General features: G+C 41.2%; 1 protein-coding gene across 6 annotated transcripts in view; it reads left to right on the forward strand.

The window, feature by feature from the left end:
* Positions 1 to 4845: 4845 nt before the first annotated feature.
* Positions 4846 to 12497, forward strand: part of PDSS2 (decaprenyl diphosphate synthase subunit 2) — a 280873-nt gene continuing 273221 nt past the window's right edge. For all 6 annotated transcript variants that reach the window (XM_017543745.2, XM_017543746.2, XM_017543749.2 and 3 more), the window contains exon 1: positions 4846 to 5446. In XM_017543745.2, coding sequence (XP_017399234.1) covers positions 5151 to 5446 — 296 coding nt within the window. In that variant the 5' untranslated portion in view covers positions 4846 to 5150. The remainder of the gene's footprint in view (positions 5447 to 12497) is intronic.

A 12497-nucleotide genomic window follows, 5' to 3' on the forward strand; every position in this document is an offset into this window, starting at 1 on the left:
GTCCTAGTTACATATCATAATAAACTCATGGATTTGTATGTAATCAATGAATTCCAATCAGTTGTAGTTCTTACTCTTTGGGTGCTCAGATTGTCTGCTTTTCAGCCAGTGGGAGCTCCTTGATGCGGATCCCTTTGTGCCTCTGACCTGTCCCTTTGAACTTTAATAGCTTCCTTGATTTCTGGCACAAGATGTTCAAGGTTCATCATACACATTTCTTGTCCCAGACTAAAATCTGCCATTCCTCCAAAGAGCCTCGTTTCTTTTCAAAGAAAATGATGTTTTTAAAGTAAAATGTGGCTGGGCCCAGTGGCTCACACCTGTAATTCCAGCATTTTGGGAGGCTGAGGTGGGTGGATCACCCGAGGTCAGGAGTTTGAGGCCAGCCTGGCCAACATGGCAAAATCCTGTCTCTACTAAGAATATTAAAAAATTAGCCGGGTGTGATGGCACGTGCCTGTAGTCCCAGCTACTCAGGAGGCTGAAGCACAAGAATCGCTTGAACCCAGGAGGCGGAGGTTGTGGTGGGCTGAAATCGTGCCACTGCACTCCAGCCTGCGTGACAGAGTAAGACTCTGTCTCACAAAAAGAAAGAGTAGAATGCGAATATAAGTAATCACTACAAGATTGTCATTACTTGTAAGCCTTTCCAAGGGATAAAGGAAGTAAAATGCTTCTTTTTCCCCCCAGTAATTCTTATTGGGATATAAGAAATACATTTTTTAAAGTAAAGGAATCATAAGTTCATATTCTTTATACTTCAACTTTAATATTACATGGATTCTACTTACTCTGAAAAGCATTGTTCCTAAAAACTCTAATAACTGTTTTTACCTATAATATACAAGAATAGTTTGAAAGTACTATAATATCTGCATTTCAACCAGCAATAAGATTATTGACTAAAGCTTAAGATATCTTTGTAGTTCTATATATCCTGAGCATATATTCTATTATGATTGTACAGTGAAAACAATTTTCTAAAGTCATTTGTTTACTTGGTGTGGTTATGCCACCAACTTAATATACAGTTAGATTATTAGTTTGTTTTCAAATTTTAGGAATTGCATTTTTCTTTTAGATTTAAAAGTATTTTGAAAATGGAAAACATATACATGATTCTAAAATCAAAACCATATAGCCAAGGTATATTTAGAGTAGTGTAGCTCCCATGTCTGTCTCCTCCACCTGTTTCCTCCTGTTCCAAATATATGCAAGTATGTATTTGCAGTTTAGCTATCTTACCAAAAAAAAAGCACATATACTGTTCTGCACCTTGGTTTTTTCCTTTTTACACTAACATATATTCTGGAGATCATTTCAACTCAGTGTAAAGAAATGGCCCTCATTCTTTTCACCGTTGCATAGTTTCACTGTGTAGATCTACTCGAGTTTGTTCAACCAGTCTCTTACTTGGGATTACCTGGATGGTTTCTAATCTTTTGCTATTACAAATAATACTGCAATGAATAACCTTGTGCATAAGACATTTTATATTTTGGGATATATTCCTAGAAGTGGGTTTCTAGGGCAAAGGGAAATATATATGTAATTTTGCTAGGGATTATCAAATTCCCTTCCATAACTGCTGTGTACCATTTCTGCATTCTCAATGGCAACATGTGCCATCTCCATAGCCTGCTAACCAAGTAGGTGGTCAAACTTTTGGGTTTTTGCTAGTTTGATTACTTGTTTTCTTTTATCACCTTGGCCCAAGATATACCACGATACTTTCATCTGCCTTTGGAAGAACTCTCTCAGGATAAACAATAGGTGATTGTATTGAGGGTGACAGAAGGAGGTTGGCTGCAATATCTCTATCTATTTCCACTCACCCAATCATGGAAATGCCAGCATCCACAGCATCATCATCCTTGTTAAGACCTTGTATTTTCCAAGGTTGGCTCAGGTTTCTAGCCAAAGAAAAGGACATCAAATATGACCTTACTTCTTTCTAAGGTCAGCAGAGCGGCCAGTAAGTGAGTTCTACTGGTATAAGCCTCAAAATCCTGAAAAAGGTGGAGTAGGAACTGTGATCATTTTTTGTCAGCTTGCGGTCTCCAAAACAACTCCAATGCCAAGGGGAAGTCCCTGAGTGTGACTGAAAGTTTCCACAGATTGTAGAGTGACCACTCTCAAACCTGCAGGGCTCCTCATACCCAGGACCTCTTCTTTTGCTGCTTTGTAGGAGTAAATGTCATGGATGGAGACTGCTTTTTTTCTTTCAGCAGCTCCCGTTTCTCTGTACTGCAGTGGGCAATTTAGCACTCCAGGGGACAGACATTTGGTAATGTTTTGAGGCATAGCTGGTTGTCACAACTTGGAAAGGGGGACTGCTAACATCTAGTAGGTAGAGGTCAGGAATGCTACTAAACACCGTACAATATTCAGGACTCTCCCATTTCCCCTAACGAAAAATTATCTCGTCCAAAATGCCAATAATGCCAAGGCTGAGAAATCCTGCTATATTCTTCTTTATGTACACATTCATAAACATCCTCAAAATGACTACTATCAGTGGCAGGGGAAGGGCAGAATCACAGAGACTCCCCCTCCCTGTTTCTCCAAAAATCACTGGCAATTCAGAAATCTCTTTAATCATAAAGACTCTAAGGAATTACATATTTATCCGGGAGATTAAAGAACAAATACCATTTTAAAACCTTCTAAAAACTGATTATTATTAGGTATAATACAACCTTTTAACTTTAAGTATAAAGGAAACTGCTGATTATTTAAAGTAAATGGGACCCAAAGTCCCACGAATAATCAAAAACTTGGTTAATAGAGTATGACCAAAGAATAATGCACTTGGCTTCTGTAGAGAAATTATAAAGTACATGCTGTGAATTGGTACTGAGGAAATTGCGTGAAAAGCTATCCTTAAGGAACTATGAGGCTTAAGGAACAGCCTCAGGTGTACAATATATCACATTAGTCTCGATTTCTCTTTGTATTTTCATGACTTCTTTCACCTTGGATAACCCAGAAGCTCTGGCCTTGGAACTTTCTGGAATGGTAAAGTATCTCACTCTCCATGTTTATTTTCATCTACTAACACACCTGTTATTTTGTTGCCAAGAGTTTATCTCTTTCACAGGAATTATTTTCAAACTTCAGCTTACTTACTTTGAGGGCATAGACTGTGTTTATAATCACCATCACATTAAATAAAATGTGCCCCTGAAAAGTTATACCTAAACTGAATTTTTGTAAATAAAATAAAAAATTTAAATCACAAGGGAAACTTGCTAAAGGGAGTATGAAGCTAAATCTTTTGTAGAGAAAATAATCTTGTTTTGCAATGCGAACAACCACTCTTTAAGTCCCAATTTTTATTTGTAGCTCAAGAGGCTGGTTCAGTATTATGCATGATGCTCATTTGAAAAATACTGAAAGGCCGGGAGCGTTAGCTCACGCCTGTAATTCCAGCACTTTGGCGAGGTGGGGGTGGGGGGGTAGGATCACCTGAGGTCAGCAGTTCGAGACCAGCCTAGCCAACATGGTGAAACCCCCGTCTCTACTAAAAATACAAAAATTAGCCGGGCATGGTGGCGGGCGCCTGTAGTCTCAACTACTTGGTAGGCTGAGGCACAAGAATTGCCGAACCTGGGAGATGGAGGTTGCAGTAAGCTGAGAACCCGCCACTGCACTCCAGCCTGGGCGACAGAGCAAGACTCATCTCAAAAAATAAATAAAAAATAAAAGTTTTAGAGAGTTTAACAAGCTATTTTTAAGAGTGTAAAAAATGGATAATATATCCTTTATTATTAAGAAGGGTTAACACCTGTTTTAGGTGGTAAAAAAGGATGTAAGATCCTAGACACAGTTGAAAAAAACAATAGGTAGCATTACTGAAAAGATAATCACGTTTATTGTTTCTTCTCAGCAATGAGGAGAAAATAGTGGATGGGAGTATATTATTTAGACAGTGTAATCTTTCGGTTAAAATACGGATTCTGAAACCAGATTGTCTGGGCTCACATCCCTGCCTAGCGTGGTCTTAGGCAACTTACACGACTCGACTGCACCTTGGTTTCCTCACAGAAAACACAGATAATACTAATATTATCTACTTAATGAGGTTGGTCTGAGGATTAAATAAAGTAATACATGAACTAGTACGTGAAAAGCACTCCGGTCAGCGATAGTCTTGAATCCTGGAGCTGAACTCCAGGATAGGCATAAAGAAAAGATGAGACGCAGGGAGCAGGCAACGTTTCATTCTTCCTCTCCGCACCCTTGGGAAGGAGGCACCGCTGTTTCTTCCAGGGCTCAGCGAGGAGGCCAGTAATTCGAAGCTGGATCCGAGGACTTTCCTTGGGACCCCTTGCCGCCTCACCACGCCACCTTTCGTCTGATTGGGCTCTGAGTGCACGAGGGCTCAACCCACGCTCTGACTTAGGGTTTCACCACTGAGCCGTGGCCCCAGCTCCAAGAGGCATTGCAGCCCGAGGGACTGCCTTCACGTCCGGCCACGGCCACTGCCAGGGGCCGGTGGTGACAGCGACGAAAGGCTTCCGGGAGGCACTGGCGCCTCCGCCCGACGCCCTTCCTTGCGGACGAGCCGGGGGCTGACCCTTGTTCGTGACACCAATTCTTAGGCATGGCACTCAGAGCTGGGCGCCGGGGACTCTAATGAATCCAGACTCGGGCCAGACGCCGTGGGCAGAGGGACAACTAGCAGCCCACAGCTAATCCCCGTCACCAGCGATCTTCGTTGGCCAGGTAGGGGAGGGTGGGAGGAGCTGAACCTCGCCTTCCGGGGTTCATCTCCAAAGCACCGCCCTTTCGGGGGCGTTCTCCGGTACGCCGTAAAGCAGAGAGCATTCTTAACAACGCGCCTCCGTCTTTACGGCAGGCCGCATTCCACACGTTTAATATGGCGTTCTCTACATAGGCAGTGGCCGTGGTTTCTACCCCGGGTGGCCGGGAGCAGTGCTGAGCTGGACCTGTAGTTCGCCCAGCCTGGGCTGCAGAAAGCAGCAGTTAAAGTACATTTCTGGTCACGGCTCCAGGAAGCCACCCTCCTCTGAGGGTCAATAGTTGACGCTTCCTTTTAGTTACTGCAAGTTCCTCCTCTGCCCCTGGTTTGTTACCCGCGCCACCTCTGGATATCCCCAGGTCCCAGACCCTTCCAGACTCAAACCATGAACCTTCGGCAGCTGCTGTTCCGCTTGCCCCATTATCTTGGAGCCTCGGGTTCCCCGCGTCGCCTGTGGTGGTCCCCGTCCTTCGACACCATCTTCTCGGTGGGCTCTTGGCGTGGTCAGTCCTCCAAGTCCCCGGCCCACTGGAAACAGGTAGTGTCAGAGGCGGAGAAGATCGTGGGGTACCCCACGTCCTTCATGAGCCTCCGCTGCCTGCTGAGCGACGAGCTCAGCAACATCGCTATGCAGGTGCGGAAGTTGGTGGGCACTCAGCACCCTCTGCTTACCACAGCCAGGTGAGCTACCCCGCTCTCGCTGACACACACGCACTCATTGGAATTCTTTTTTTCTTGCTGGCAGACACGTTCTACCTCTCTCGGACTAGCTCCTGGTTTATCTCTTTTTAGTCCTTCCTTTTTACTCAATCCTCCTAGACATTCCGTGTTGTCTCTTCTCTAGTCCACTTAACATTCTTCTGCAGCTGAGTGGATAAGTGGTTTTCTTTGAGAAACACTTGTATGCTTTCCGCGATTTTGCTTCTTAATTGTTGAGGATGAAGATGCCTCAGTGATTTGTGGAGAAATCGAGTGGGGATGTAGGTTTATTGAGTCACTTCCTGGAATTAAAAATTGGATAGATTAATTTGCTGTCCCACACTGTTCAGGGAAAGTAGGGAGGGAGAGAGAGAGAGGCTGAAGGTAGATAGTTGTTTCCAATGAATATCCTGGGGTTGAAGTGGGAATTTATCCCATTGGTAGTCATTATCTTCTTGGGATATTTCTCACTTATGCTGTACTGCTGCTGTGAAACCTGCCTTTAGGATTTATGAAACCTTTTTTTTTTCCCCACTTAAAAAAATTCCACACCTTCTGATTTGTAGTTAGTTTAAACATACAGCAAAGTTACAAGAAATATACTACAGAGAACATGCTTGCATACCCTATAATCAGATTCACCTACTACGTAGATATATATATGTCTAAATATATGTCAATATACATAAAATACATAAACATACCGATATATATATATATATATATATATGTATACTATTCACGTGTATATGTCGTTCTATATTTTTTGTTGGGATCATTTGATTTTAGATTGCATACATCATGATCCTTTTCCCAAAAATACTTCAGTATGTATTTCCTAAGCATAGCAGTAATCTCCTACGTAAGTACACTACAGTTACCGACTTAGGTATATTTAATATTCATACAATACTTTTATTTAATCTACCATTTAATTTCAATTTTGTTAATTGAATAATAATGTTCTTTATAGTTTATTTTATTATATTTTATTTTGTTTTATTTTGTCTCCCAGGCTGGAGTGCAGTGGCATGATCTCTTCTCACTTCAACCTTCACCTCTTGAGTTCAAATGATTCTCCTGTCTCAGCCTCTGAAGTAGCTGGGACTACTGGTGTGCACCATCACACCCAGCTAATTTTTGTATTTTTAGTAGAGACGGGTTTTCACCATGTTAGCCAGGATGGTCTCGATCTCCTGACCTCGTGATTTGCCCACCTCGGGCTCCCGGAATGCTGGGATTACAGGCATGAGCCACCGGGCCTGGCCCTTTATAGTATTCTTTACCCTGCAGGACACGATTCAGTCCAGGATCAAATATTGCATTTAGTTGTTATACTTCGTTCATCTTCTTCAATCAGACACATTTTCATATCTCTTCTTGGCTTTTGTGACTAAAGCAGTGGTTCTCAACTGGGGCAATTTTGAGAGGACATTTGGCAATGTATGGAGACATTTTTGGTGGTCACAAATGGAGGCACATTACTGGCATTTAGTGGATAGAGGCCAGGGATGCTACCCTTCAATGCCCAGGGCAGACCCACAAGAAATAATCAGGTGCTACAAAATGTCAGTAGTGCCAACGTGGAGATATCCAGGACTAAAAGCACCTTTTTTTCTGTTGTTTTTTAAAAGTAATCTTCTATTTTGAAATAGTTATAGATTTACATGCAGTTGGAAGAAATAACACAAAAAAATCTAACATACACCTAACCCAGTTTCTCCCAATGGTAACATCTTTTGAAACAATGGTATAATATCATAAGCAGGATATTTACATTGATACAGTCAAGATAAAGAACATATTCATCACTATAAGGATTCCTCATGTTGCTCTTTTTTAGCCACACTCACTTCCCTTGCCCACCCTTTTCTTTAGTGTTTGAGGCACCTGTCATTTTCCTACTGCAAAGGTTACCAAATAGCAATAATAAAGTGGTTTTATTCTTTGGCATTTTTCCTAGTTATTAGGAATATCATCTTATGATTAGCTGGAATGTTTTCCAGAGATTCTAGATGATACACACTCAAAACACATACACACACATATATGTTTAAAGCTTAATGAAATGAGTAAGCCAAAACTTAAGAACTCCCAAACTTAAGAACTGTAATTTTACCCATCCTGTTGAAGCTGAATATGTACTTCTCAGTGTATCTCTCTGACTCCCACTAAACTGTTTTAAACATTTTTCCTTTTCTTTTTTAAAATTTAAGTTCTGGGGTACATATGCAGATCTTGCAGGATTGTTACATACGTATACACATGCCATGGTAGTTTGCTGCCTCCATCCCCCCGTCACCTGTCACCTGCATTAGGTATTTCTCCTAATGCTATCCCTCCCCAACCTCCCCACTCCCTGCAATCCCTCCCCTAGCCCCCCACCCCTCAACAGACCCCAGTGTGTAATGTTCCCCTCCGTGTGTCCATGTGTTCTCATTGTTCAGCACGTGAGAACGTGGGTTTGGTTTTCTGTTCTTGTGTTGGTTTGCTGAGAACGACGGTTTCCAGGTTCATCCATGTCCCTGCAAAGGACATGAACTCATTGTTTCTTATGGCTGTGTAGGATTCCATGGCGGTATATGTGCCAATTTTTTTTTTTTTTTTTTCAATTCAGTGTCTAATGTTTCGGCTTCTTCTTCTTTTTTTTTTTTTTTCTGTGAGGGGCGGGGTCGCCTCTAGGGGCTGGCTCTATAAGAATTTCACACCACGACCAGGCTGGACACCAGTGGCAAGAGGGACTCAGAGAAAGGACTTGAGGCCACGGTTGCACAGGGTCCCTTTGCATGGGACACCTCTTGAGGGTCGGGATGGGGGTAGCGGCATGAAGGTGGGGCTTGGGAGCCAGGCAGAGACAGGTTCAAATTCCAGCTGGCTGTACTGGACAAAGCACATGACTCTCTGTGTCTCAGTTTCCTCATCTGTAAAGGGAAGATGATTTTAACTTATGGTGTTATAGCAAAGGTAGGGTGAGCTGGTGGGGTCAGGCAGGCCCAGTGAGGAATAGCCATGGGATTTCTTTTCTTTTTTCTAAAAAAAAAAAAAAAAGAAGAAGAAAGAAAGAAAGAAAAAAAAAAGAGTGAAGGAGAGGAAGAAAGAGAAAGAGGACGAGGGAGAGAGAACAGGGGTGTTGCTTTATTGCGCCACATTTTTTTAATCCAGTCTATCTTTGATAGGCACTTGGGTTTGTTCCATGCCTTTGCTGTTATACACAGTGTTGCAATTAATGTACTTGTGCACATTTTTCCTTTTCAAAATTACAATGGGACCTGGTGTGGTGGCTCATGTCTGTGATCCCAGCACTTTGGGAGGCAAAGTAGAAAGATTGCTTGAGCCCAGGAGTTTGAGACCAGCCTGGGCAACAGAGCAAAACCCTCTGTCTACAAAAAAATAAATTAGTTGGGCTTGGAGGTGCACATCTATAGTCCCAGCTACTTGGGAGGATTGGTTGAGTTGGGAGGTCAAGGCTGTTGTGAGCCATGATTGCGCCACTGCCCTCCGTCTGGGCAAGAGACCCTGTCTCAAAGTAAAACGAAATAAATAAAATTACATTGTTATTTTTCTAAATAGTAATATTTCATTTTACTGGTTTTTTTGTTTTCTTTTTTTTTTTCATTTTACTGATTTCTTTGCAATGTACAAATATAGTTTATTGCATATGGCTCTATGTGACTTCCTTTTTAAAATTCATGGTTTCTGAGATTCATCCATGTTTTATGTTTAACTGTATTTCATTAGGTTTTTACTGGTGTATGAAATTCTATTGTGTGAATGTACCACAATCGTCTTTTTTTAAAAAAATTTTTTGAGACAGAGTTTCGCTCTTGTTGACCAGGCTGGAGTTCGGTGGCACAGTCTCAGCTCACTACAACCTCTGCCTCCCAGGTTCAAGCGATTCCCCTGTTTCAAGTAGCTGGCATTACAGGTGCCCACCACCATGCCTGGCTAATTTTTGTATTTTTAGTAGAGACAGCATTTCACCATGTTGGCCAGGCTGGTCTCGAACTCCTGACATCAGGTGATCTGCCCACCTTAGCCTCCCAAAGTGCTAGGATTATAGGCATGATCCACCATGCTGGGCCTCACAGTTGTCTTGTAATCAACATTTGGGTTGTTGTTGCATTTTTTTGGTATTATGAAAAATGCTGTTATAAATATGTTTGCATCTCTTTTGGTGTTCATGTCATGAGGATATAAATACAGGAGTGTAATTGCTGGGCGTGCACGTGTTTATCTTTAGAATGCTTTCTAAAGTGAATGTATCAGTTCATACTCTCATAATCAACTTCTGAGTTCAGGTTACTCCTAGTTCTCATAACACTAGAACCAAAAGGTTTCTTATTTTATTTATTTTTTGTTTTTTGAGACAGAGTCTTGCTCTGTTGCCAGGCTGGAGTGCAGTGGCATGATCTCGGCTCATTGCAAATTCTGACTACCTGGTTCATGCGATTCTCCTGCCTCAGCCTCCTGTGTAGCTGGGATTATAGGCATGCGCCACTATACCCAGCTAATTTTTGTATATTTAGTAGAGATGGGGTTTCACCATGTTGGCCAGGATGGTCTCCATCTCCTGACCTTGTGATCTGCCTGCCTCAGCCTCCCAAAGTGCTAGGATTACAGGTATGAGCCACTGTGCCTGGCTAAGTTTTCTTAATTTTTGCTAATCCAGTAGGAGGTTTCTTTGTGATTGATGGGAATGATAATGTCAATGATAGGGGCTATACTAATATTAATATATTGCATTGTGAGTATTGCAGTCCATAATAAAACACAGAAGTGAAAAGAGTATAGCTATAAAGAGCCTTATTAATGTGTATATTTCGAGAACAGCAGTTCATCTACTTAGTTGCAAGAGCATCAGATGAGGGTTTGGAGAAAATCTCTTCAGAGGCCACCTGGATGAAAGCTTGTGAGACCAATGGTTCTACAGCTTTCCTAATTGTTGCCTAACCTGCCTTATAGTCCTACAGTACAGTGGAAGAATTGGAGAGGCACGAAGTAAATAAGTTTTTGCAAAGTTGTGGTAGCATGTATGAATTGCTGCATTTTGTAAGAGAAGAATGAGCTAACCTGCATATAATTTTATTACATTTACTATGATAATGTGTTGCAAACTATTTAAACGGCCTAAACTCATAGACAGCCAACAAAGAAACCTTTGAGGCATGGATATATATATCTTTATATATCTGTGTATACACTGTATGCAGGTATTTCAGCAAAGGAGCAGGCATTTGATCAGAGGTTAGGCAGGTTATGATTATTGTAAATTGTAACTAAAAATCATGGATTAAGCAGCTGTATTTTTTGTTTTTCATTTTTATTTTTTTGAGGCAGAGTCTTGCTCTGTTGCCCTGGCTGGAGCCATTTACTTTTCAAATAAAGCTACATGGTATGTTAGTGGTAAATCATGTCTAAAGCCCTAAAATTTAGATAAATGGTGATATTGGCAAATGGCAGAAATAAAAAACACCATAAATTGCTATTCACTGATCTCTTTACCTAAGACATCTTATCAAGAAAAGGGAAAAATGGCCTAGATGTGACATATATTCTTTAATTTAACAGTACATAAGAAATTAGATTTAAAATCTTGAGGTTTGATGAGATAATGATTCTGTTACTAGGAATAGAGGAGCAGTTAGCTCATTTTTACTCTTGTTCATCTAGCTTTTCTAGGATCTCTCTGTTGTTAACTATAATTAGATAAATAATCACCAATTAATTTACTAGGTTACTTCAGCTCAGGGGTTTGAGAGCAACCTGGGCAACATGGTAAAACCTCTTCTCTACAAAAGGTCAGCCACGTGTGGTGGTGCATGCCTGTCGTCTTAGCTACTTGGGAGGCTGAGATGAGAGGATCCTTTCAGCCCAGGAGGTTAAGGCTGTAGTGAACTGTGATCATGTCACTGCACTCCATCCTGGGCAACAGAGTGATACCCTGTCTCAAAAAAAAAAAAAAGGAAGTCTAATACATGGACCCTGTCCCTTGATGAGTTGACACAAAAGATATTTACAATTATCTAACAGAAGGAAACAAATGACTTGTGGTTAATGAGCCATTACAATGGCCTGGAATAGTAGAGAACCTTTCATGGAGAAATTGGGACTTCACTGAAGAAAAGCTGGATAAAAATTACATGAATAATCTTTTAGGGTAGTGGTTGTATAATATTTATTTTTTCCTTCATGATTCTTTCTTTTTTCCCCTTTTTTCTCCAGGCTCCCATACCTCTACTAGGTATGGGTAAAACCTTAAAAGCAAGAATAAGGAGTGCAATAAAGTGGTCAGCATGAATAGAGCTAGAATAGCCAAAACTAGAGCATTTTAGAATAGCTAAAATATTGGAAAAAGCAAGCATGAGTGAGGAATCATTCCACCTACTGTTAAATCTTACTATATAGCTGCATTAATGAAAACACTGTGGTATTGGCAGAGGAATAGACAGATCAATGGAACAGAATAGAGAACCGAGAAATAGATCAACACAAATAGGCCCAATTGATTTTTAACAAAAGTGCAAAAACAATTCAATGGAGGGAGGATAGTTTGTTTTTTTTTTCTTTCCCCCAAAATAAGGCTGGAACAATTCAACATCGTAGGCAAAAGAAATGAACCTTAACCTAAATCTCACACAATATTTTTAAAAAAAAATGTAAAATGGTTTATTTGTGAAACCAATGTCCATTAAAAATAGATTTAAATGTGAAATGTGAAACTATAAAACTTTCAGAAGAAAACGTAGGATAACATCACAGCTGGACACAGTGGCTCACGCCTGTAATCCCAGCACTTTGGGAGGCCAAGGTGGGCAGATCACCTGAGGTCAGGAGTTTGAGACAAGCCTGGCCAACATGGTAAAACCCTGTCTCTACTAAAAATACAAAAATTAGCTGGCCATGGTGGCGGGCACCTGTAATCTCAGCTACTTGGGAGGCTGAGGCACAAGAATCGCTTCAACCCAGGAGACAGAGGTTGCAGTGAGCCGAGATGCCCCACTGCACTGCAGCCTGGGCAATATAGCAAGACTCA

The sequence above is a fragment of the Cebus imitator genome, unplaced genomic scaffold (genome assembly GCF_001604975.1).
Source record: "Cebus imitator isolate Cc_AM_T3 unplaced genomic scaffold, Cebus_imitator-1.0 Scaffold160, whole genome shotgun sequence".
NCBI lineage: Eukaryota > Metazoa > Chordata > Mammalia > Primates > Cebidae > Cebus > Cebus imitator.